At 47.6% G+C, this 25,238-nt stretch overlaps 3 protein-coding genes and 1 long non-coding RNA gene across 15 annotated transcripts in view; 1 reads left to right on the top strand and 3 right to left on the bottom strand.

Moving 5' to 3' along the window:
- The window catches only part of ctnnd2a (catenin (cadherin-associated protein), delta 2a), a 163,143-nt gene extending 152,743 nt beyond the window's left edge, over positions 1 to 10,400 (bottom strand). Inside the window, exon 1 of one of the 8 annotated variants that reach the window (XM_055508339.1) lies at positions 9,787 to 10,400. Coding sequence is in view for 6 of the 8 variants with exons in the window: in XM_055508342.1 (XP_055364317.1) it covers positions 995 to 1,034 (40 nt within the window). In the remaining 2 variants the exon portion in view is untranslated. Of the gene's footprint in view, positions 1 to 994; positions 1,829 to 2,888; positions 3,331 to 9,786 lie in introns of those variants that run through there. The other 7 variants (XM_055508337.1, XM_055508342.1, XM_055508343.1 and 4 more) reach the window with 7 other exon arrangements.
- Positions 10,401 to 13,078: 2,678 nt separating this feature from the next.
- On the bottom strand, positions 13,079 to 18,988 carry zc2hc1a (zinc finger, C2HC-type containing 1A). Of its 3 annotated transcripts, XR_003785470.3 has the most exons (11): positions 18,841 to 18,988; positions 18,296 to 18,369; positions 17,876 to 17,992; positions 17,507 to 17,533; positions 16,579 to 16,720; positions 15,876 to 16,009; positions 15,468 to 15,573; positions 15,284 to 15,359; positions 15,095 to 15,199; positions 14,707 to 14,811; positions 14,448 to 14,586 (listed from the first exon to the last, which is right to left on the bottom strand). XR_003785470.3 is itself a non-coding variant. In XM_029145531.3 (10 exons), the coding sequence occupies exons 1-10, from the start codon at positions 18,857 to 18,859 to the stop codon at positions 14,451 to 14,453; spliced, it is 936 nt and encodes a 311-aa protein (XP_029001364.1). In that variant the 5' UTR covers positions 18,860 to 18,987; the 3' UTR covers positions 13,079 to 14,450. The 3 variants fall into 3 exon arrangements, 2 of the variants coding, with proteins under 2 accessions (XP_029001364.1, XP_029001365.1); XM_029145531.3 differs by lacking the exon at positions 14,707 to 14,811 and having other exon boundaries at positions 13,079 to 14,586; positions 18,841 to 18,987; XM_029145532.2 differs by lacking the exons at positions 14,707 to 14,811; positions 17,507 to 17,533 and having other exon boundaries at positions 13,079 to 14,586.
- A 1,333-nt stretch (positions 18,989 to 20,321) lies between these two features.
- Positions 20,322 to 24,940, bottom strand: bco1 (beta-carotene oxygenase 1). Of its 3 annotated transcripts, XM_029145529.3 has the most exons (11): positions 24,786 to 24,940; positions 24,575 to 24,703; positions 24,283 to 24,412; positions 23,982 to 24,129; positions 23,752 to 23,902; positions 23,420 to 23,640; positions 23,087 to 23,344; positions 22,904 to 23,009; positions 22,727 to 22,821; positions 21,150 to 21,261; positions 20,322 to 20,629 (listed from the first exon to the last, which is right to left on the bottom strand). In XM_029145529.3, exons 1-11 carry the CDS (start codon positions 24,847 to 24,849, stop codon positions 20,475 to 20,477), a joined length of 1,569 nt encoding a protein of 522 aa, XP_029001362.1. In that variant the 5' UTR covers positions 24,850 to 24,940; the 3' UTR covers positions 20,322 to 20,474. The 3 variants fall into 3 exon arrangements, with proteins under 3 accessions (XP_029001362.1, XP_029001361.1, XP_029001363.1); XM_029145528.3 differs by having other exon boundaries at positions 23,087 to 23,640; XM_029145530.2 differs by having other exon boundaries at positions 23,087 to 23,640; positions 24,539 to 24,703; positions 24,786 to 24,805.
- On the top strand, positions 20,515 to 22,491 carry LOC129604013 (uncharacterized). Its single transcript, XR_008694537.1, has 2 exons — positions 20,515 to 20,653; positions 21,983 to 22,491. It is a non-coding gene; the product is annotated as an uncharacterized LOC129604013 (long non-coding RNA).
- Positions 24,941 to 25,238: the final 298 nt, after the last annotated feature.

Here is a 25,238-nt window from a genome sequence, read left to right as displayed (position 1 = left end):
CTGCTTTTTCCACCTCTGCAGCTTTCACTTCACACCCCCACGTCTGCCGTCCATTTCATTTCCCCTCGTCTCCGTCCCATACTCGTTTTCCTCTCCTTCCTTGGTTTCCCTTGTACTAAAGATTGAGAAGACAGAGGGGGAGGGGGGTAGGAGGGCAAGCAGGCTGACAGAGGGAGTCCCATCTGCAGTGAGCTCATTAGACGATGGGAGGAGAATCTGTTGCAAAAACACACTAGTGGATGTCCACACACACACACACACACACACACACACACACACACACACACACACACACACACACACACACACACACACACACACACACACACACACACACACACACACACACTAATATCGCTCTCTCTCTCTCTCTCTCTCTCTCTCTCTCTCTCTCTCGCCGTCTCGCTCACACACATATTGCCTTAATGGACTCATTCCACAAATACCTCCTCTATTGCAGTGTCATCTTCCTCTTTCACTCCCCAAAGTCCGGCTTTCATTAATCACTGCACCCGTACAATGCACAGCAATCGGTGAATGGTTTTACCTTTTACCACCCTCCACTACTGTGATGCCATTTATTTTTACTGCATGTGGCATCAGTGCAAATCGAGCCATAAATCCAGCGCTCGACAACTCTCTTCTTCTTTTATAGGGAATGGAAAAACCTAAATCTGCTGCTGATACATTATCCAGCTTAGACAATAACAAATATTCGTCATTCTGACTTCTGTGCCCGCGAAAACGTCAAAAGGTCACTAACGGATCAAAACCGTTTTGATTGGCCAAAGCGTTTGTATCCTGCTCCAGGGCTTGAGCTGATAAATGGGTGATCAAACAGACGCATGTGAACTCAAACCAGCACCACCAGCTGAAGTAGGGACGTGTATAACCTACATATGGAGAAGCAGTGTGTGTGTTCAAGGAGAAAAGGTCAGAAGTAGAACTTGATTTCATATCTGCGATAATTAGATTGCTAATAAAAGACACTCACCAACTCTGGGCCTATAACTACAACAGGAGCTGTTGTTCATCCTGCTCTGACCAACATCTTCACCTTTCGGCTCGCGTCGCAGAGTAAAGGAGCAACCGCACAGTTACTGTACGTCTTTCAGTGTCTAAAAAGAGTCAGAGTTGAAGGTCAAAGGTCGGACTGAAATGCTCACTGTGATGTTTTACACGTCACATAATCTAGATTTCTGTCTCATTTACGCCACACACCCAAACATCAAGCCGGACGTTTCACGGGGGAGTTCCCTCCTAATTCCCATCGTTATTTCCTTCCCGACTCCTGAATCGTCCTCCGGTATCAAACGTAGGTGTTGCTGCGCCTCCGCCAACGCGCTCAACTACAACCAACTTTCACTCTTCTCATCATGCGGAAATCGAATTCATAAGGCTGCCTTAACTCCTCCCTGGCCCCGCTCTGCCTCGGGGAGGACGCTTTTAATTCGGCCTCGTCCCTTTTCATCAGCGCTGCTCTGCGAGGGAACCGGCGGGTCCGGCTCAGCCCGGCAGCTCGTTGGACAGTCGTCAGCACTCCATCCTGTGGACGCCTGCCAGCAGCCCTTCTATCCGATCAATCGGCACCGGCGGCTAGCTCGCCCCGCTCTCTCTCTCTCTCTCTCTCTCTCTCTCCCCGTCTCCCTTTCTGTCTCTTGGCCGCCGCTGTATAAAGACCGTTCTGACGGCGCGGCGCGGCGATTAGGCATTAGGCCTGCACAGATGTGTGAATTAGCTTAATCTGTGTCCGCGATGAAGGACGAGGCTTTTCCTGCCCACTGGAGACATTCGCTGGATATAAAAGAAGCTAATCTTCAGGAAATTTAGAGCGCGCCCGTGTGTCTGTGCGTCCGCGTGTGTGTGTGTGTGTGTGTGTGTGTGTGTGTGTGTGTGTGTGTGGGGCGGCACAAAGATTGCACAAGAATAGCTGAGGCAGTTCTTTTGTCAGACTGCTTATCCTTCAAATATGAAAACAACAACAAAAAAAACACTCCTGAGGTTTGTGAGGACGCCGCTATGCCGTCGCCACATGAGGAGCTGGAGGAGACAAGCGCGGAGCAGCACGGTGGCTGGGCAGAGGTCGTCAGCGAGAGGCGACCCAGTGTCCGAGGGTTCCGGGACCAGAGGTCAGCCGGAGGAGAGGCAGAGCCGCACATCCTGAAGTTGTGCAACCTTTAAGCCAACACATGGCGCTTTTAATGGAGCCCCTCCTCGCTCCCGTCCATCACACACCTGTCAGCGTGCTGACATGCAGCACGCTGACCGCGCACGCTCAGGACGCCTAACAGCAGCCCAGCCTTCCTCCTCCTCCTCATCATCAGCCAGATACATTGCACGCCCTTGACAAACTGCCAGTGCACAGCCCCGCTCCCCTAAATGTCTATTGATCAAAGCACAAGACTCCTGGTAAAGGTGTGGAGTCTTTACACACAACAGGCAACAACATGCAACTTTACCAGTGGACAAAGAGACTCATGTGGCGCTGTCTAACCAAGCAAAACCACAATAGAACAAACTAAACCACTGGCAATCTGTAGAAATGGGAAACGGAGCCCACACCTTTTGTTTACAAGCCGCTTTTCGACCTTTGGAAGACTTTTACGCACAGCAGCTTGGACCAGGCAACCGCCCGGAGCCTAATATTTGTAGTGTGCTCGCTGATCCGAGAAGAGCTTCGCACTCAGCTGGTTCCTTAAGGCGGTGGATGTGTGTTTTTTTTTTTTTAAAAACGCCCAAAACGATCCAGCATGCACGATCCGGAAGTCATCAAACGCTCATCAACGCACGTTCCACTCCGATCACCAATAAAGGCCGTTGAAAACGTGTCGCCTTCTCCTTCGGTCCTTCGGAAGTACACGCCAGGAGGAACGAAGCCGATAACTTACCGAAATGAGATCCTGGCCGCTGTCAGCACCCGGCGTCTCCTCGTTTCCCTTGCGCTCCCGTTCCCCTCCTCTCTCTGCCTCCCTCAAGTCAATCCGCTGTGTGCTCGGATCGGATCAGAACAGAGCCGTGCGCCTTGTCGCTGCGTCCTGCGTCCAGAGTTGCCGGGGATGCTGCGACCATTTGCCGGGATGCTGGAGCGAGCGGGCGCGAGGCTGAGGCATCCGCGGGGAAGAGGAGGAGGAGGAGGAGAAGGATGTGGAAGAGACGGATGAAAGGGGGGAGGGCCGGGGAGTGGAGGAGGAGGGAGAGGAGAGACGCTGGGTGCGAAAGAGAGAGAGAGAGAGCGAGAGAGAGAGAGAGAGAGAGGCAGAGAGGAGAGCAGCGAAGCACCGCAGCGACGGGGAGGCAACACCACCGATGAGGAGGCAGACAGTGGTTGTGGCTCGCGCTCGCGCGCATTCGTGCACGTGCGCGGGCGCGAGCGACGTCGGTTTCCTGGAAGGTGACGGAGCGCCATCTTCAGGCGCGGTGCGTCTGGGAGTTGCCTCGTGCGTTTGGTGCGTGTCAAACCTTCATAGTCGCGCTGTGACTATATGTGCTGTGCGCGAGTGACCCCCTCCACATACACACACACCGGTCACATAAGCGTCATTTATCCCCCTGGGGGGGTGAGGCGGACCATAACCTCAAACCCTGCTCATAACCCCGAGCTCCCATTAATCCAACGCCAACTAACCACGTTAGTCGCTGACAGACTTTTAGAATCTGTCGGTGAGATTAGTTTTATTTCCACCGCTGCCCCCAACCATGTGAATGCATCCCCCTCTGCACACCTACACACTCCATGGCAACCAGATCCCTACGGAGCCATGATGATGATAATCTCACCCAACCCACACTCCATCATATTTCCAACCCCCCCCTCCCTTTCGCTCTTCGCACACCCCTGGTTGTGAATAGATCGTGTGTTCTGCTCCGTCAGCTCAAACCTCGTGTTTGGATTAGTAAACCCGCGCACACATACAGGCAGAGCAGAGTCACTTTGTAAAGCATTCAAAGTCAGGTTTTGAACACATGAATGTGAATAGGAGTGGAGATGGGCCATGAACCGACCTTCACCGAGCTCTCCTCACGGACGGGAGAAGCCACAGGAAGCAGTCAGTGTTTAGACAGAAAGCACAAGCTCGCTTCAAGTTTGCCAAAGAAAATGGACGGGAGCGACCTTTGTGAGATTTGCCGTTCTGACAAACACAAAACTATTTGGACAGATTTCCACGTTCGTTGTCTGCCAAACACCAGACACTGCTCATCCCCCATTGATAACATCCCCAGGGGGATGCAGGCTTAGAGTCACTCCCTGAGAATCCCTGCATGGGCCAGTATCTGGAGATGTTTGGTGTTTTTCTTTCAGTTTCTAACTAATAACACAACAAATGTGTTCACTTTCCCGCTTTAATCGCAGCTGTATTTCAAGTATCACCTGTAGTCAGATGATCTACAGTTTTGATTGTACAACCTTAATAACACAAATAAAAGATTGCACAAGATTGTACATCTTGGTTTTATTGACTGAAAAATGTGAGTTTCGTGAATTTTGTGAGCTTTACACAAACAAGAATGTGTGTATTTGACCCAAGAAAACATAGCTTCAACTGCTTCTCTCGCCAGAACAGCCACTAGATGGCGCCACCGAGTTTACAAACGACTCCTCATTACAATTTGGTGACAAAACCACTTTTGCTGCAAAAGCACCTGCCTTTAGTTGCTTTATTCTCCCGTCAGGTAAGATTTTGTTTAAATAAATTTTAAAAATCAAAGTATCGTTGTTGTTTTTTTAATTTATCTGCAATATGCCACTCAAACATTATAAAATACAAACACTAGACACTATAAAAGCATGATTTTTTCTTCTGTCTTTGCACCCTAGGTGTCCAGTTATTTAAAGGCATGATTATACTACATCCTGTACCTGTGTCCTTCACTGCCCAGTCTTCACTGAGCATGTAGTGTGTGCACAGACTCATAGTATGCAAGGGTTTTATAAAAAAGTCTTAACACATACTTGTTCTATGATGTAACAAAAGAAACAGACCTGATAAATGACTCAAGATGTTTTATATAAAACTTTATATAAGTGTTTTTTTCCCCCCCTTCAAGTTGGGTCTTATCACTGGCATGTCTCTGCAACTGCCATACACTCAACGCCCATAGTGTGGAAGAACTGAGGACAGTGGAAAGTATGAGCAGAAGCAACTGCAGTCAGGGTTGTGAAGGTCTGAGGTGAGGGAGCAGCTCGGTTAGGTTACGCTTATATAACAGCCTTCGGTCACTGGCCTCATTGGAGCATCCTCAAACACAAAGAGCACAATCACGGGCATCCAGTGTCACCTTTCAGTTACTGGTTGGGTGAAAGTAAACAAGTCAGATTTCAGCCTTGTCTTTGATTTAAACAGAACTGTGGCGTAAAAGACTTGCTGAGACAAACGAGGACAACTAAACCACTGGGCGGTTTCGTTTTGGAGAGCGTTTAAGCAGAAATATTGCTGTGTGGAAAATAATGAAAACAAATATTGTTCTGGTGAAGGAACCAGTTCATGAAGACAATCAGTTTATGTGTTTGTGAGTGTGGTGACACAGAGTTAGAGGGTCCAAACCACTAGCCTCAAAAACAGGAAGAGCCCTTCAGGCTTGATGGTAAAAACCATGGAGAAAAGCTCCTGAGCACAGACTCAAAGTCCTGCTGGTCCGCCTGCCTTCGAAGCTTCTTCCTCTTCACAGTCACCGCGCGTTTGCCCAAGCAGGATTGTTGGGTTTCTCACTCTGTCACTCGTGACGTCTACATGTGAAATACCTCTAGATGTCACCACATTAAGGAAACGAACTGAACTGAGCTCGGAGAAGGGAAGGAACTGCTGCAGGACGGTGGAGGTGGCTCTCATGTCTCACTGCTGGTTAATGTTGTATTATCTGCTTGGATGGATCAGGTTCATACCCCATGGAAGACGCAGAGTACGGGTAAACGTGCATGTCTGTGTGACTTGACTCATATCAAAATCAAATAACCAGGTTAACAAAGCATCTACCTACAAATACATAGCAAAGCAAACACGCATGAGAGCTTATTGCACAATTTTGTTTCTTCATCCTCTTTTTCCTCTTTATGGGAAATCATCACGGAACTGTGATTTACACCAAAACACATTAAGCAACTCTGTTACGGGATGTGCGTCTCATGTGTGTCACTGCGACAGGCCTCACTCAGCACATGGGTGTGTACGCAAGATTAAAAAAGTATAAGAAAAATGAACAAATGACTGATTTAGTGGCTGCAGCAGTGCAACAAGAATAATAGACGTGATAATATTTCAATGTAAAAGGCCACATATTAAGAAAATCTAATATTAAACATATTCTAGGACTCCATTTAGCTTTATAATGAATATGAACCTACTGGTGCAGATATTAACAGAAATGACACACACACATTAAATTGGCATTGATTGACTTATTTATTAAAAAAATTTGAAGAATACATAGAAATTATCCAACTAAAAGAAAAATCTACTGGTACTCAAAAGTCACACTCTACAGATCGTTTCCTCAACCACAAGCATTTCTGTGATTACATTGAGCCAGCTGCATTTTTTGTGAAGCAATACTTGTATTTGATGAAATTTCATCACTTGCCTGCAGAAATTTCATGACCTTGAGGCAAATATGCAGCATGGCATAAGTTTAATTTATCTTATCCTTTGTACTTTAGCCTCCCACTCAATCTGTCTGATTATCTCTGAAGCACTTGTTTATGATAAGTGTCATAAATCATGAAGCTAATTATATACAGGTTCAATATGGATTGTCTAATGCTGCGCAATTTCCTGCAAGTGCCTGCTTAAATGACAGCTTTAAAAGGTTCAAAGAAAGTAAACAAAAAGGACCCGTGTGAGCGGCGCTGCGTTTACGGAGCATTAGACAACCCAGAAATACCTGTCAGCGCATGGAAGCGTCACCCAAGCAAAACAGCGACGGCAGCGAACACAAGCCATCACTTGTGTCACACCGTGCATTCGTTCCAAGCCATTAACGCGTTCTGTCAAAAGTGACAGGACGACCAGAATGGGGGTAAAGTTCCTATTAGCACACAAATGAGCAGTGGCGTTGGTGCCACGCGAAGTCGGCATGTGAATCACACTCTGCCAGGAAACATGAGGAACCTTCGCTGTGAAACGTAAACTGTGTTTGATTGTGGTTGCCAAGGTTACCTCGTCCTATCCTGGGTCCCACGATGCCGCTCTTCCTGGCAGAACTGTCATGATCTGATGGATGTCTTTAATTAATGCACACTCCAACTCTGCACACACATGCACACACACAGACACACACACACACACACACACACACACACACACACACACACACACACACACACACACACACACACAGACAACTTTTAGAAACTAAGCAAAGCACAGACACCAGTAGATTCAAACTCAGACCTAAAATATTTTAAGCGATCCTCAGTTCTGAACACTAAGCGCAAAGAGCAGCGTCTGTGGACACGAAGCTGAAGCTGGAAAGTAAACATTTCCCAAGTGCAACATCCCAGCTGTGGCCAAAAACACAACCTGCGCCTGCAGCGACACAGGCTTTCTGCTCCCGTGCACATGGCGGCGTCGCTGCTTTTGCTTGCGACGAGGCGTGAAAGCAGTGACTGTAAAAAGGGGCAAAACCAGGAACCTCAGCCCGACGACATCTTTCGCGGCGCCGTCGTCGACGTTGACGCGCTAGGTGTGAGAGCGGCGGATAAGTCAGCGCATTCCACATTCATGCCTTCACCCAACGTAAAAGCCCAGTCCAGGTCCAAGAGAGGACGACTGGTCCTCTCTAATACTAAAGGCCTCTCTAACCATTCTCCCCTGCTCGGTTACTGAATCCAATGCATGCGCAGGTCGATGGCTGCATAACTGCTGAGCAGCGAAACCTTCACGTTGACAAACACGTTTCTGGGTCATGAGTCAGTTTCCAGGTCATTTATTGCTTCAGCTCACTTGTTATCTTCTTATAGTGAGGCACAGGTCTATCGGTCTGGAGATTGGAAACAGTTTACTTTCTTTTCTACAACCATCTATGGTTTCTCTGCAGCGTTAAAATGGGCTCTGTGCTCATAAACCTCAGTCAAGTCAAAGCAATGGAACGACTGACACCAACATCGGCACTCGGCACGAGCGGCAACTCCAGACGAGGGCCGCGAACCTCTCCCCAGCGCCGTAAATCAAATGGAGCATCAGGAGAGACGTCTCGAAGACAAATATATATATCAAATATGAAATAAGGTGTGACAGACCTGAAGAAGGGAAAAAAGCATTACATGTGCTAATTGGACAGACACAAATAGGTATGCGGGTGATTTGCATTCCTGACATGCTCTGCCACCAGGCTGCACCTCTAGTTTTAGACTGATTGACTCATCACTTCTGCGAAGCTTAAGACACAATGGAATTTAAATATCACTCTTAATTAAAAAGGATCGAATAAGGCCTTTGACGGTGCACCTCTATAGGCCTGACCTGTTTCTCAGCGCTTTCCAAGCACGACGCCATCGTTTCACAGGGACACCCTGGCATCTATTGCCGCTATGTCCCTGAATCAGGACATCGTGAATATGGACGTTTCAAGGCTACGGTTCCTTTGAAGGGGACTCAGTTCCAGCCACACACCAGGCATTTCAGTCATTCCACGAATGGATAGCGAGGCTAGGATGACACACGACAAAAACAGCTACATTTTTCAAAGGGACCCGCACCCGCAACACCTGCGGTTCCACCTTGTGAAATTATAAAAAGTAAATAATCTGCCCGTCATCGCTTATCGGTGCTGGGATTTACTGGAAATGAACTAAACTGTTTGGGAGCAAACGGAGATATTAAAACCACAGGAAGCCGAGGTCAGATTGGAAGATTAGATTCCGTGGGCTTTTCTGTGCACGGATGTTTCCTGAAGCTGAGCAGCTGTGTGTAACGAGCCTCGAGCAGACACAAAACCCAGCTCAGTATCAGCAAGAACAAGCAGAGGGTGCCCAGGATCAGAGATGGGAGCTCAGACAGGCGCCGAACCCCCAACCTGGAGAGGTGACCCTGCCCGGATTTAAGGAACACCTTTGTGCTGTTGGATTGTGTTACAGGAGTTTTTATCCCGCTCGTGCGTGTGCTATAGGCACCATGTCTTTTTTCTGAAATCAAGCACTTCAACGAATGAATGGCTTCTGTGATCAATCAACCCCCCGCAGCTCCCTGCAAAAACGCGTCCAACACATCAACGCCTAACGGTTAAAACACACTTCGCTTCCGTCCGTCACCGCGATCGCAGCAAAGACCGCAGCAAGGGTTGCAATTGACTTTTTTTTTCTTTTTTTTAAATACGTTAATTCATCTGGGAGTAAAGTGAAACCTTTGCGAGTGAGGACGGAAGTAAAATCACATGCTGCGGTTGCGGAGCGCAGTTAAGCAAGACGCGTATGAAAGGACTGCAAAAGCCACCAGAACCGCAGCACCAGCGAGAGGACGACGGAGGTCCGGGGGGGGGGGGCAGAGAAGATCAACATCCAGACGGAGCGCGCGCGTGAGCAGCCATGAAGACACATGGGAGGGTGTCGGGTCCCAGCTGTGCCGCGGTGATTATGAATGAAGAATGACCAATGGTGAGTGCAGGAAAGCGCGCTGTGTGCGGCTTGGCCCAAGTGGCCTAAAATGGTGACGCACCGACTTAAAGGGACGGATCCGGAGCGCTCGAGCGCGGGTAAAGCGGCTCGGAGCTTCGGCGCGACCGCGGCGGCGACCCCTCGTTAGCGCCGAGCGTGTGACGAGCAAAGCAGCGCAGCGTGAACTTGTCCGAACTCACCGGGAGCCGCCGCGACGCGCGTCCGTCCCGCCGCCTCCGCCGCCGCCGAGCGACTGGCTGATTTACTGTACGTTAGGCTCTTAAAGGCTTTTCCAAACGGGGGAATTCCGAATTACTTCCCACTTCCAGTCAGAAGGAAACTGAAATAGGTTTTAGGATTTACGGGAATCGGCTTGTGGCTCTTACGAAGTTGAGAGTCAAGGACATTGCGCTAAGATAAATGTTTACGCCCAGGTCTGATTCAGGTAATCATTTATTTATGTAATACTGGCGATGGGCAAAAACGTAAAAACACTACAATATAAAGTCAATATAAAGTGTTGACCTTGGGGTCAAATAGTCACTTTTATACTGAAAGGAACCAGGATCTAATTATTTCCAATTACTTTATACTAAGTTTGCCATTGCATCATAATTTGTTAAAAAATAAATTATTGAACTGTTGGATGTGGACTGAGACACTGAGAAACTGATTGAACTTCTAACTACTAAATGAAAATATACTGAAGTGCTGGAACCAAAGCATTTTAGCAATGGATTTCCCTAAATGCAACGCAGCAGGCAACCCTGCGATGAAACTGACCTCTGCTCCTCTCTGCCTGTCTCCCAGCCTCTGTTTCGCATCAGTGTCCTTGCTCTTCTACTTCTACCTCTATCTCTGTCCTGTGACAGCGACAGGTCTCCAGCGGACGTCCGGGGCGAATACAGTCCGGTCGTGGAAACTCAGCTCAACGCCACAGTAAGCAGCCGCGTGCACCACTCACCCCGGTTCACCTCGGGCGGACACAGCGCGATCGGATGCAGGGTCTATGCACTGTCTGTGCAGCGTTTATCAATCGCATTCACAAGTTGAACTGAGGTAACAGGCGGTTAATCTCTTAATATCTGTTGTGAAATCTGCGGCCAAAGAAGTGATGCAGGCAAGTTAGAGCAGGGTTTCCCGGTCCCCGGAGATGCGGCTGCAGCAGCTGCAGCAGCCGCAGCGGCTGCAGCAGCTGCAGCCCGAGAGCCTCGTCGGCGCAAACATTCCCTTCCGTGTTTTTACCACCTCCATAACCTGTTGAGGTAGTAAAGATGCACCGAGTCACACGAGGAAACCAAAAACGGCAGCGCCAGCACATTTACGCAAAGCCGGAACGCCAGAGCCGAGAGCTTTGCTTTACTGTACGCTATGAATTCCCCAGAAAAGCCCACAGCTGGCGGCTCACGTTTCCTTCCTGTGTCTGTAACCGATCAGTGTGTTACTGTAGACTCACAAGTCCAGGCAGTCGCTGTGAGGATCCCAGCCGACCTTGATGGATGTTGCAGGATGACTTTGTTGTCTCATCTTGCTTTCGTATTACTCTACCTGGAGGCCTGATGGAAACCTGCCCGTCACGCTCCTTATATTCACGCATCATCTCCTGTCATTGATTCTTTTAAGATAACACACGTCACCATCTTGCTGCGAAACACTTCCTGCAAAGACGTAAAACTGAGGCACAAGCTCCCAACCTGCAGGCCCGACATCACGGTGAGTACGAGCATCGCTGGGTTCTTATTCTCAGGACAAAAAAGAAAAGCCTGACACCGCTCCAAATGTAGGCTTCACACCATATTATTGTCACCTAATGGATAAAGGTCTCGCTGTTTTCCCCTTTACTGACCCCTGACCCCTACAGCACTCGTGCTGGTTTTAAAAGTCCAGGTTTTTCCAGGTTTTCCAGGACTAACCCACCTCTGTTCTGCAGAGCATTCTGAGCACCTTGCATAACCTAACCTGCAAAATGAAGAATCTGGGAGTTCAGCCTACTGACAAGCTGAGCGCATCCGTGCTGACCTCGCTGCGCTGCCCGTGCCCCAGTCGCCCGGTGAGTCCCGCGCCGTCGGGAGGGACGCGAACCCAGAGAAGCCCTTTCAGGTTCTCCCGTGTGGGATTCGCTGTAGTCATTAATCGACAAAGACGCAGGAATGTTGGCAGGCCGCGGCGCTTCCTTCTGCTACATAGTGGGTGACTCACCGATAGCTTACATAGCTGGTTTGCTGTGACAGCGGAGCCAAACGTGTGCCTTTTTGTTTGTGTTGATGCCAGGCAGACGAGATGAATGAGATAAAAAAGTACAGAAGGTACTCACACCGTGCCTCCTTGTCACCGCAGCCTATTTATGGTTCAACGCATCGGCCTTTAACTTCAATTCACACATCTGATTGTGATTCCAGCTCCGATGCGGGGACGGGGTCTCAATTAGCACTTTGCCATCAGTCATGCGCTGTAGACCTGTCAGATTTGGTGATTCAGCTTCATAGCGACGGGTCTGAGTCACGCAGCAGAACCGCCTCGCACGTCTGAAACCTTGGCTTTGGTTGTAACATAGCTGTGTGTGCGTGTCCGCCTCTGTTGACTAGACCAGAGGGCCCAGCGCGAGCCCCGGGAGGAGGAGGACGACGCGGCGCCGGAGGAGCGGGCACCCGCGGTCCTACTGCGAGACCAAGAGGCGCTGCCGGGCCCTGGAAATTCTGTCCAAGATAACGGAGTGCTATCAGATGCTGAACACACAACTGGTGGCCAAGTGACTGGGCTGGGACACGTTGTGAGGCAAACCAGTCGCGGCTCCTCGACGCAGGAGGAGGCCGACACTCATTAAGCTATTCTGTCAAGTATCAGTATATGTCTCCTGCCGCTGCTTTTATGACTCTAAAGGCTCTTTAGATCAGTTTGAAAGCTACAGAGAAACAAGCTGTTCAGCCAAGAGAAGAGGGTTCCCACATACTGGACGGTCTCACGCACGAGGCCGGGTCCTTCAATGGTCGGTGTGCCCAAAAAAAGGCAACTACAAGTCGCTCACAGACTTTTTTTTTTTTTTTGTAATGAATATGCTATGACACTTACTTGCACTTAGTGATGACTGCCCGAGCATGTGTGGGAAATATTAAGGTGCTTAAATACACTTTTGCTTTCACTTCAGATTAGAATATGGCCCTGGCGCATCGTTGTTATCTAAAGCTCCTCTGTTCTTTTGTTTAGGAAAAGGCCTTAAGCTGCATACCGACCGAGGTGCTCGCTGTGAGATGACAATGTGTTGCTTAATCAGCCTCCGATGCTGATGATTGATGCCACAGACAGCTGAGTTCAGGTCTCAGAGCTAATGTAGTTCTATTTTGGGAAATATACATATCATCACATTCTTAACTGTTTCTTAGTATTTGTTCATTTGTGTACGGGAAATTACAAAAAAAACAATGCATCATGTTATATATCGTATATTCTGAATTTACTTCTTTCTAACAGACACTCCCACACCTCCATCACAACTGTCTTCATAGAAGTTTATTGATATTGGAGGATATACATGGCATTAGGTGCACAGCCGTATCCAGGCTAACGTTTGTTGTATTTAGTCCAGTCTGTTTAAATATTTTCTGTAACTTAAATATAGCTGGCTTCATACCTATTTCCTGTCACGTGACGGTTTGTCGGTTAATGAGTATTACATATGGTAGAGGGCTCAGCCTCTCAGTGCCTGTAAACGGTCAATAAATAATAGGATAGTGAAGCACAAATCAGGGCACTTGAAATTTTTTGTAGTGTTACTGTAGATATGATACAAAACTCAAACATTTTGAGACGAATAAAGCGACTGGGATGCGTTTGGGTGCAGTTCGGTTTCACACGAATTCAAAGAAAGATGCGTTTCAACTCCACAGAGCATTAGCAGAAGACGCAGTCATAGTGCATTCAGGACAAAGAAGGGGAATAAGAAAATATCTCATTTCAATGTACAAAACGAGAGGAAATGGACAAGGACCGAGGAAATGCTACATCTGCCTAAAACAGTTAAAGGGGGATAAAACCTACTGCCTGTAAAGTGAACAGGTCTAGGACTGGCCCCTGTCAAACCAAGGCAACCGCTCCCTAAAACTCTAGAGGAGTCTTTAGAAAAAAACTTTCCTCAGTAGTTGATGATATTGCACTTCAATAGGAACTTGTGTGGCAGCAGAGGATTGAATACGAGGGGGGGGGGTCATCCAGCAAGTTTCCTTTACCTCTGTGCACACACGCTTTACTAACTCCATCATCTCTCTACTAAGGTAATGTCGACTGCTGATACTGTACCGTCCAGGTACAACAGAGCTGAGTTTCTACAACAACAACAATAAAATAATAATATCTTGGACCACATTACTTCCCAATGACCAAAACAATAATCCTAATTGGAAAGGTTTTGCTTCCCCTCATTAAAACGCTCTATCACCAGCACTCGATTCACAGCAGCAATGTTGATTCGAGTGGGTAGAAGCAGCTGCAGTGCCGTGGGTGAATCCGTCAGTAAGGAGAAAGCTAATTAAAAATAATGAGTTGCATGGGCTGGTTCTGCTATCAGGAGTCCTATCACTGTTTAATGTAACTTCATTCCCAACCAGTTCAGCAGCCAGCTAGCCTTAAAAACGCCTTTTCTGGATTTACCTTATCTGTATTTTATTCTACCCTGCAATTCAGTCAGCCAATTACAGTTTGCTGCTGTGACCTAATAGTGAAAAGAAACAGAAGGATACTAAATTATACTAGCTTTGGTGAGTATCTGGTGATAGCTGGAGTAATGATGCATCCCTGCCTTCCTATGCTTTCTCCTCTTTGACTCGATTTTGACTTTAACTTTAATAACTCCCTTGGGGAACTCCCTCCGTCAGATACACATCCTTCTGACCCCGCACTCGCAGCAGAATTTGGCAGATTCAACGGGGTACTTTGTGCCACAAGCGTGACAGAACTTGCTCTTCACTCCGCCGTTGCCGACCTCGACGCCGCCGTCGACGTCGTTCCTGGGAAATTGCGGCAAAAGATGACAGAGGATTAATGATCGTATTAATATCCACAGAGTCGATCTGAGCGAATGTTCACTGTGTCAAGAGATTAGTGTTAGTGCTGTGTGATAACATTACATTTTATAAACAGCAGCCTGTCATGGGCCGAATGTTTTGCTGCTTTTGTCATGGCCACCATAGTTACCACAGACTGGTAGAGCGAGGATGACAAACTACTCCTGCCTGAAATAACAATGTGTTGCACCTTCATTCGTCACACGTGTCTAAGTAACATTCAGTACAGTGTAGTCATGTTGGTTAGGAACAATCATTTTCCGCTTATGTAATTTACCATCATAAAAGTACCAGTCCAGTATAGACCAGTATAGACGTACAGTCAATTTACCAGTCGAAACCTGGACCTGTGGTTTGTTAAACCATAATTAAGCAACCAGTGGACATTAATTTGTTTAGCGCACCCTCATGGGAGAGGATGCAAGGCCAACATCTTTATTAGCCAGCTCACCTGGATATGTAGGTCTCCACCTTCTTCCTGTTTACTCCTATAACAGACTGAGTGGTCTTCACAGCACCGTAGCCAGAGCCCACTGCTCGGGGCTTGTTTCCTCCACTGACGGAGGCATTGCAGAACAAATAGATTAAAAAGACACGCAGCATATAAAATTAAACGCATCCTAATAAAGTGTCTGCTGACCCTGACGGTGGGCTTGTGAGGCCGGATGGATTACTCCTCACTGAACCGGAGGAGGACACCTTACTAGACGGGATTCCTAGAGCAGTAGAGAGGGAACAAAGGAGAGCGTTCATTTTCCAGCTTACTTATTTTGACAGTGGCATTGAATCAAAGACTAGCTATCAATGTGACACGGCTGGCTTACCGGTGGGCTGTCCCAGGCCTGATCTCTGGGGCAAACGGGATGCAGCCGAAGGGATGCTCGACACAGCGGCAGTGTTTGCCTTTTTTACAGGAGCGGGAGGCTTGTACTGAAGATGAAGACGAAGCAAAACAAAAGGCTGTAATAAAAAAAGCATTATCTACCACAACCTACACACAATCCACAGTGGCCGCCACATACTGAGTGTTTCATCACACACTGTGGTTTTTAAGCGGAAGTAAATGGAAAAACTCAACCTTAAATGATTCTTTTAAATGCCTGACAAATTAAACTTCCTGGTCATGTAGTATAATTGTTGCTAAGGTATGTTCATGTCTAGTTTAACATCAGTAGTGTAACTGCAACTTAAAGAAAAGAGATTACTGCATTTATATAGGGAGGTGTGTGAACCTGTGTGCGACCAGGAGTTTTCTTGGTGCTTCCCTTGTTGGACATCCGGGCAGCCTGCTCCTGACAGAACTTGATGTGTCGGTCAGCCGCGCTCTCGTTGAATCTCCGCTGACAGTAAGGGCACTGGACGTAGTCTGGAGACAGAAGAGGTGGTGATGTAATGTACCTAGAGCTTCTGATGGGCAGATTAGATCAAAAAGTGTTTTAGGGGGATTCACCCTGGAAATGATTACATCATATCAGAGCTTCAACCATCACTGATGGTGTGATGCTTCTCACAGTTAGACTTCTAAACTTTTGCAGTGCAACTAAGACAATTACCGGAAAAGGGAAGGAGAATCATTCAGAAATATGGTGATATTTCTTGTTATAGTTCCATTTGGTAGTAAGGAATAGCATGTAAATAAATCCACTATCACAATGGACCTTGACTACAAGTAGCATACATTTTAGGAGCATCACAATATGTCTGTATAAAGGTGTCACAGATGTGATGATAACAATCCGGCTTCTTAGGCATTTCAAGAGACACTGAACTTGACCGAACCTCATTCCTGAAATTCCATTTTCCAGGGCTGTTAAATATATTCTGGCCACCAGGTGTCACTCTAACTCTAATCTTATTTTGTAAATTGTGTACATGCAACCTATATCACTGTGATTTGTATTAGTGTCTTACTGAGTATGACACATTGATTGCTACCTGGGTCATAAGTGGGAGGAGGGGGCGGGGGCAGTGGTCCCCCGTCTTTGATGACCTGTGTGAGGTTTTTGGCAGCCCGGATGGTAGCGATGAAGTCCTCGTGTTTCTTGCGCCAGTTGGACGGCTTCTTGGGGGGTTCTGCCTGGCGAGGGGAAAAACAGAGGCTGTCTGTCTTTCAGTCTGGCATCCTAATGTACTCATTACTGGAACTGAATGCATCATTGGCTGAATTATGCTTTTAATAACAAGATCACATCCTCTCTGCTTTCAGCACCTTCTTAGACCTCACAGGATTTAGAGTTCATTTAGAGCTGATGTTATTTGACAATAAAGCTCACTGTGCATCTGTTGATGTGCAACTGTTCAATCACAAGATCCGCGTTGATTTCTTATGTGATTACAGTCTTCATTCAAGAGTGTTGCGCTGCTGAGTAGGAGTTGATTGTGAAAGTTTCCCTTGTTTTCTTTAACTTCATACTAGTTACAATCCCCTCGTCTAAACTCTACACCGCTAGTGATTTCAAGCAAAGAATCATTTAAAAAATAGTGCCTTGTTTGTGTTACAAGAAGCAACATGAGTATTATTACCTTGAGAGTAAATTAGCACTAAATTAGGCAGTTAGTTAAAGGCAAGAGGACAAAAAAATGATCACGTGAGGTTCAGAGGATTCTAGCAGTGTGACAGAAACAGTAGAACCCAGTGGTTAAAGATATTTGCATACTGTCAGTTGAAGAAACAAGGCAGAAGGAGGAAAAATCCCGTATTGAAATGTTTATCACACTAAACCAACACACCTCTAGCCTGGCCCAACATTCAAATCAATACTTAACCAAAACCAACCACTTCACGAGACAAAGTGTGCAGCTTTAAATAAGGTATACAGAAATAAAGAGGGAAGAAAACAATTAATAAGGCAAATCAACTTACTTTCTCAGTGGCTGATGAACTTTGTGACTGAAATACAATTAAAAGCAGTTGAACATAATCTACTATCACAAAACACAGGTTGTCCTAGATGGAAAAGCAAAGGCTCAAAACATTTACTCGTCACCAGCCTGCGCCAGGGCAAATGTAAACAAGTGTATGAATAGGGCATTAGATCTGTTGTTTTAAGTCATGTGGCCTGAACATCATCAGCCTGTTGACTTGTGACATGATCTGTTTATGGTCCTACATGCAGTTTCTACTGGTGATGTCCAAACCACCATGTTACTGCTAAACATCTATATAGGAATCATTAAATGAATGTTGATGACAGTATTTGAGCTGGTGGTGGTTTGGTACGTCTGGCCTTACCTTTGGTTTTATAGGTTTGAGTGTAGGGATGTCTGTGCCCTCAGCTCTCTGTCTGCTGGAGTCAAATACCCTCCTCCTCTTGGTTGTTGACTTCTGGCAGATTTTAGCATGCTTTTCCTGCAAGAAGAGAAAACATGCACAATGATGAACTTAATCTCTCTAGAGTTATTAATCAACACACGCCCTGCTTTCTTTAAACCTTTAGCTTTCCTACACTGACATAATGACTGGATCCTACTGGCTGTGTGAACTGTAGCTAGTGACACACACACACACACACACAGCTCTTACTTAACAGCTACACTCACACTGAGAAAGCACATTATCATCACTGCTTTATCAACAAGTTAGATCTTTTTTCGCGCAAGATATTAATCAGAAGAGCAAAGAGCAAAGGAAGACAGAGGTGTTGTGCTTTACCAGGACTTTGGGGAAGAAGCTTCTTTTACAGATGTGGCACTGAACCAGATCCGCAGAATTGGGAGCGTCACCATCTGTAACAGCAACAGGAAAACTGTGAGTGTAGTGTAGACACGCCACTGTCACAGAGAGCAGACGTGATCACCTGGCTGATCATCATTCACAGATTTGAATGACACGTAGATATTTTATTCATTTGCTTGATCTATAAATTCGTAAGGCATTTACGCATATACCAATGTGCATGGTTCAGTCCCTTTAACATGCGACAGTTCTGTGCATCACATATTGACTGGTGAGCAGGATGCTAACACTAGCTTCCGTGGCTATCCCACCCATTCAGCAGCAGGCAGGAGCTAGCTAACGCTAGTCATATCTGGCCCTGGAGGTGCCTAGCATCGCAAGAGCTAAATCCCAAACAAAAAAAGAGGTCGCTGGTAAAAAAAACGGTACCGTAAAGGCAACGTTACACCTCCGCATTCAGTTGAATTAAAAGGCCGTGTGCTTCATTAGCAGGCGTTGTGACCAAACGAATCCACCCTCACCTTCAAATTCTTCCATCATTAGGTTATCCGTTGTCTGTGGTTGCTGTTGTTACAAACATCCAACTGTAGCCCGAGGAGGCAAGAGAAGTCACTCCTGCTCACTTCCGGGTTCGCTGAACGAGGCGAAGCGTCTGCAAAATTCGCATTAACCTTGATGTTGCCTCACAAATGTAACGAATGATAAAAAGACAGATTAGGATATGGACGTTATAAGCTACTAATATGTTGTAAAGGTTAGCTCCTGGTCTTACACGTTGGTGAACTGCATCACCTTCACGGAGCTCGTCGGACGAATTCACAGAGCTCAATAAGGTCAATATCTTGGGTCATGGAACAAGAGTACTTCTGGAAATGTGTCATCAAACTCGATTGATGCCGGGAGTTAATTTTTTATTGCACCAGAACAGTTCATATCTGTACCCTGAAAAGCCACATTAGTTTACATTTCTTACAACCGCTGACTCGTTCCTGTGACGGATAGATGTATTCGCTTAGTTCACCTACACGTCATAACTAGAATGTTAGCGCCATCTTCCGGACATCACGCGCCACATCCTTCTCCAAAAGCCAGACACTGAGCAAGTAAAAAAGCATATATGGTTGTATTACTGCTGTGCTTGAGTTTTTTAGTAAAAACTCAGTGAAAACATTTAATTATGGCGTTGCCGATTTCATAATAATAAATATAATGATTTCTTTCAGATGGTCACAAACGAAAAAAGGAGTGTATGTCCTTGTTGCCTTTTTAGTACAAACACTTGCCCAAAGGAAGCACTCGGAAGTTCCTGTTTCAGCATATTGAGCACATATCAGCTGAATGGAGTGATTCACAGCCTGATGCAGAGTTAATGTGCCTCTATCACAAGATCTCTTGTTCTCCGTTACCCCCCCCCCAGCTCGATGTCTCGCTCACACACAAACACACACTAGACGTTCATAATAACGTCTCTGTCTTCTAACATATGACCTCTGGGTTTAGAGAATTAGAAAATTAGTGTCAGCATATTTTTAAACTTCTTTACTTCGACTGGCTGTCGAGCAGATGAAGTTTATAACTGAAACACTTGTGGTTTCATTCATGCAAGTAGAAAGTTGTAGAAAGTCCGGGTTTATGTGGATGATATTAAGTATAATTCTTACCAGACTGTTTTCCAGTGTAATCTAAAGTCTGTTGCCCTGTTGTCATTAAGTGTTTGACCCTGGACTTTGGACAGACTGTTTGCTCTTACGTCTGGACTTTGCTTCCCTGAAATCTGCTCATATGTTTATCCCGGTCTGGTCCTGTCAGACTAGAGTGTTTGCTCTGCCTGATCATCTGTGTCAGTGAACCAGTGTTTTACTGCTCCTCCCTCACCTCTGCTGGAGCAGTTTAGTTCTTTTTTTGTTGAGCTTGTGAAAATTTCACCTTTTATTGTAATGGAAATTTACATATCAGGCTTGCTGTGTCTTAATGAAAGAGCATAATGATATCTGCCTTCCAGTTGGGAGTATCAGAAATATAGGTTTTATTTGGTGATGAAGCAGAAAAGCAGAGTAATGTGGACAACAGAGATAAAACAAACAGACATGAGAACAGTTTGCGATATTACATTGCTATAAGCGAAGCTTTGCTCTCCAGCGTTTGCTTCCTGCCTTTAGCATTCCTGTGGGATGAAAAACCCGTGCATGTCCTTGTGGAGCTCAGCGTTCACGTGCGCTCGAGCCACTTCCTTCAGCGTCCTGCCATCGAGGACCAGGATGAAACCCGGCTGGTCTGGGCTCAGCGTGACGACCGACGACACGACCGCGCCTGGAAGTGAAACGAGAGCAACAGGTCAGTCGCCGGCCGCCGCGCCCGCGTCGGCACAGCAGGGGGCGGCTGTGGATTCGTTTCAGGTTGAATGCTGCGATTCCCTCTTTTCCCTCCATTGTTTGTGCTTCCTATATTAATAACTGCACCCAGTGGACGGGACACGGGGGCATCGCGGCCAGAAACATAAAGTGTTTAGGCGTTTGTTTCCTGTTCTCGTCTTCCTTCTGTAACAACGCCACAGCCAGGAACTACCCGTTTCCTCGGCCTTGCGTGCGAAACCCCTCTGGGCTGACGCTAGGAAACCACAAACACCGTTTTCATGGGTTTTACAGAAGCCACAGTGAATCCGTGAAGGAGTGTTACCTTTATGCTGAAGGTTCCTCAACACAGCTCATGAAGGCAAACCTGGTCATGCTCGTCCTCCGGTTCTACTTCCTGTCTGCTGAACCCACCTATTCCTTTTACCGCGGCTTCTGTTGCAGAAGGACATACAGTACGTGGCGCTGTGGCCGCTCACCATCATCTTCCGACTCTCCATTCGGTCTGGGGATAAACACTGGTTCCGATGGAAAGCAGTTGTCTTCATACCAGTAAACCAGTTCCTTGGTTTCTGTGTCAAGTTTCCCAATCTGCAGTAAATAAACATTTATGACGTGGATCAGAAACAACTCAAACATAGTGTCAGTCAGAACTCACAGCTAGTTAGTGATTGTTTGTCATAATTATCATCATCCATATCATTTTAAATCAAAGGTGATAAACGAGTAAACAAAAACGTTGTTTCCCAAACTGTGGGTTTTTAGCCGCTAATTAGATTCTTCAGAAACTTTTTATTCTTGCTACTGATTCGTTTAGTTACACAAGTGAAACAAACGTATCTCTGAGAAGAACACAGTGACCACTGTGATCATTTGGAAGAGGGATAGATCATACTCATACCTCATTGTGACCGTCAGGACTGTGGACTGTGATTTGCTTTGTGTGTTTTTTCACTGTGACCTGCATGTTTGGTTGGGTTTTTAGGTTTAAAGACTCTCATTGTTTTCCTCTGATGAAGCCAAGTCCTTATGTGACCTGTGTCTGAACAGTCATTGTGGCTACTATTGTATATATTCAACCTAGTGTCTTTGTTCCTACTGCTGACGAGAGAGTTGTGATTTCATAAAGTCAGCTACTACAGCTGTTGGCTTCTATGTTCTAATGCTTTAATATTAATATATATCAAGATGCACGTGGTTAACGTGTGCTTTAATATCCATCATTTGATCTTCAGAGCAATATAAAAAAAACAGACTTTGCTGTTGCAACAAATCATATATGATTCATGCATTCTGTTCCTTCTTGTTGCAGTGAAAACAGGAAGTGATCGCTTGAGGTTCCACATGTGGTTCCGACAGCATGGGGTGAAGTTTGACCTCGTGATCGGGATAAGGCCTCCGCTGTCATGTGACCAGTGGACGTAGATGCGACACGCGTCTCACACTTGGACCCTGCTCCTGCCACGCCTTCCACCCACCCGCCCTATCTTATCTCAGCAAATTACCAGAACCAGGATGATCTCTGCCTTTGTGAGCGCAGCTCTCCTCGAAACGGGCTCCACATCTCAAACGCATCTCACTCATTCTCAAACCTGGTCTGTCACTTCCTGTAACAGTCTTGTTTCTTGTGTTTTGTTTGTTTAACGATCGAAGACATTTGGACTTGAAGGACTTTCACATAGTTGCCATAACAAGCACCCACAATGATAATAAAATTACCTTATCTTAATTGTCTAAACCAAGATGTTTCCTTCTGCACTGAACCCTTTGACTCGACTTGTGACTTGCAGTAAAGTCTCCAAGACATCAGTGTGAAGCGCATTCACAAGCTCCGCTCATTTTATTGCTTCCCTCTATTGTTTACGTGGTCTTGATCCACAACTACTCCCAGTGGAACACATACGTAAAGCGTGTGTTTGGCCAAGTGCAGCATCACACAACACGAGGAACTGCGCGTTTCCTCGGATGTGGGTCCGTTGATCCACAGTCCACTATTTTTAGGACCCCCCCCCCTTCGGAAAAAACAACACACATGAGGCTGCGGGCGTCACTCTACCTTCACGGCGCTCGAGGACTCCTCGATGCAGCTCCCGTAGACGAAGCGGTGGCGCCTGCCGCTGAAGCCGGGGTTTATCCTCGGCATGTCGAAGTCTGGCACGCACAAACAGACAGCGCTGCGTTTGAGCATCGGGGGGGGGGGGGGGGTCGCGGACGCACAGCCGGAGGCCCTTACCTTCGCCCAGCACCTCCGCCCGGCACAGCAGCCTGCCCTCCTTCTGCTTCACGGCCCGCGCCGTCGTGTACGTGAGGCCGACCAGGTCTCCTCCAGCGGCGGCGCCCTGCGAACGCAGTCCCAACAGTTTGGATGCAGCGCCGGCTCAACGTTCCTCGCTCCCCCCTCACAAACGCGGCCCACCTTGTCCGGCCGGACGGGCAGCGCGAACCTCCTGTAGCTCGGCCTGGAGAACACGGGGGCCCCAGCGCCCCCGGCCTCGGGGCTCCTCTTCAGGTAGAACATGTCGAACAGCCGGCTGTCGTCGTAGGCGACGACGTCGACCACCACGTGGCCGGCGTCTTCGAAGGCGTTCACGTGGTGGTAGACGACCATCGGCGCCGCGAAGTACCTGGTCTCCACCTCTTTGCCGGTCCTCCGGTCGATGAGGTGGATGACGGTCTGCGGGAGAGGCGAGCGTTCAAACGGCGGCGCAGACAGAGGGGAGCGGCGCACGCGCGGATACCTGACACTTGCATTGTCCTCGGGGCTGAACTTCAGGCAGCTGGCCCAGTTGACGCCGCGCATGTAGGCCGTGGCCATCTTCAGGATGTCCAGCCTGAACGGCTGCTCGACGAGGACGAAGTAGTGGTCGCTCATGCCGAAGCTGTGGTAGTAGCTGGGGCTCAGCAGGGTGCGACACGGGACGGTGGCCAGCACCTCCACCCGGCTCAGCGCGGGCGCGTTCTTGGCCCTGTCTGCGGCACCAAGAGCCGAGCTGTTAGGGGTCAAGTGTTCCTATGGCGACGGGCTGATGCTGATCACGGCACCACACGGTGGTGGTGGTGGTGGTGGTGGGCTTCACGTACCTTCCTCCGACGCAGCGGGGACTTTGAACAGGACGTACTTGGTCTTTCCCTTCTCCGCTATCGACGTGCCCATGTTGTAGGCGTTGCCCTCCCCGTCGTAGTGCGGATGCGAGGTCGCCAGGTTCACGGGCAGGTACTTCGTGTAGTCCACCTGCGTGGAACAGCGCGTCAGCACAGGGTTCACGCGCCCGCGCGCTTCATGCGTGCAGCTCGGCGCCGGACGCCGTTACTTTGTCCAGGGTCTCCAGAGTCACCGGGTCGATCTTGCGGATGTAGTTGGTCTCGGACGTGGCAAAGTAGTCGTCGCCGTATTTGATGAAGTTGCTGGCGCCGTTGTCGGTGAAATCGGGCACGGTGTGGTTAAAAAGGGTGATCGCCCTGAAAGTAGGAGGAGAGACGTGAATGGAGGATGAATGCGAGGGATCATCTAACACTTTTAGTACCCAGCCCTATAAAAAAGGACAATGAATATAATGGCATTTTCAGCTGGAGATGTTAAAAAAGAGAAAACAAACAAACAAACAACGTTACTTGGTGAGCAGGCTCTTGCTTGGGTCTGGATACGCCATCGTCCCCATTTCAGACACGACTATGCTGTTTGCGCTCATGTTAGAGTTGTAGGTGTCACTTCTGAGGAACCTGCTCCTGTGCGTCACTTCACCTGCATTTACACAAAAACGCCTTATTTGCTGACGTATTCCATCTCCCTCTCCCCCCTCACACCGACGTTCGTGGCGGAGACGTCGCTTCAGGAACTACGGCGACGCCCATATTTTCTGGGGTATACCTGAGGAACACCTCAGGTGAGAAGTTCAACACCAACCATCTTTGAAGGCGAAGCTGTGCATAATGGCCAGCCCGTCAAACCAGTGGTTGTAGCTGGTGGTCCCCACGGAGAAGATGCCGGGCCCGTTGCGCAGCAGGGTGCCCCGCAGCCAGCCGGGGATGCTCCCTGTTTGAATGTGGAAACGGAACCTCAGATAATAAAAAAACAAATCCCCTTCACGTTCTTTCGCCGCAGAGAGTCCACGTACCTTTCACTTCTGCCTTCGCGGGCTCCGGCGCCTCCTCCGCGTTCTTGGGGAAGTCCTGGAACATGTTCGGCCGCGGAGGTGTCGGAGCGACACTGCAGCCCGACCACGCGCGGAACCGCTCCCTTTAAACGCGCTGGGAGGGGCTTCAGGCTTATCTGCACGTCCAGATTATCTCCGAGAGATCCCAATCCATCCAACTTGAATACGTGGAAAAACACACACACACACTGAAGTGTCCACAAATGTCCGTTTAGGTGATCCATGGTGGAGAAGCCACAATGAACGAGATCAGTGTCTTTTCACTCGTTTGGCCTCTTTCACCCCATTACATAATCTGTTACACACTATTGATTGGTTCAGGTCAGGTACAGTAAATTTTTGTTGTAACCTAGTAATTAAAATAACTCTGAAGCTCTTTAGAATTCAAACTACAGCAATTATAATAATGAACAT

This window comes from Betta splendens, chromosome 4 (genome assembly GCF_900634795.4).
Source record: "Betta splendens chromosome 4, fBetSpl5.4, whole genome shotgun sequence".
Classification (NCBI taxonomy): domain Eukaryota; kingdom Metazoa; phylum Chordata; class Actinopteri; order Anabantiformes; family Osphronemidae; genus Betta; species Betta splendens.
Note: the sequence above shows the minus strand (reverse complement) of the source record. Positions and strands in the feature narration are given on the sequence as shown.

What these genes read in the sequence shown, in the direction of transcription:
- bco1 (XM_029145528.3), bottom strand. Translation starts at nt 24,849, where the DNA reads ATGTTCCAGGACTTCCCCAAGAACGCGGAGGAGGCGCCGGAGCCCGCG. An exon ending in AGTCCTCGAGCGCCGTGAAG is followed by an intron (nt 21,262 to 22,726) that starts GTAGAGTGACGC and finishes TATTTACTGCAG; the next exon opens with ATTGGGAAACTTGACACAGA. An exon ending in TGGAGAGTCGGAAGATGATG is followed by an intron (nt 20,630 to 21,149) that starts GTGAGCGGCCAC and finishes TTTCACTTCCAG; the next exon opens with GCGCGGTCGTGTCGTCGGTC.
- zc2hc1a (XM_029145531.3), bottom strand. An exon ending in GCTTCTTCCCCAAAGTCCTG is followed by an intron (nt 17,993 to 18,295) that starts GTAAAGCACAAC and finishes CTCTTCTTGCAG; the next exon opens with GAAAAGCATGCTAAAATCTG. An exon ending in CTCACAAGCCCACCGTCAGG is followed by an intron (nt 15,200 to 15,283) that starts GTCAGCAGACAC and finishes TGCCTCCGTCAG; the next exon opens with TGGAGGAAACAAGCCCCGAG.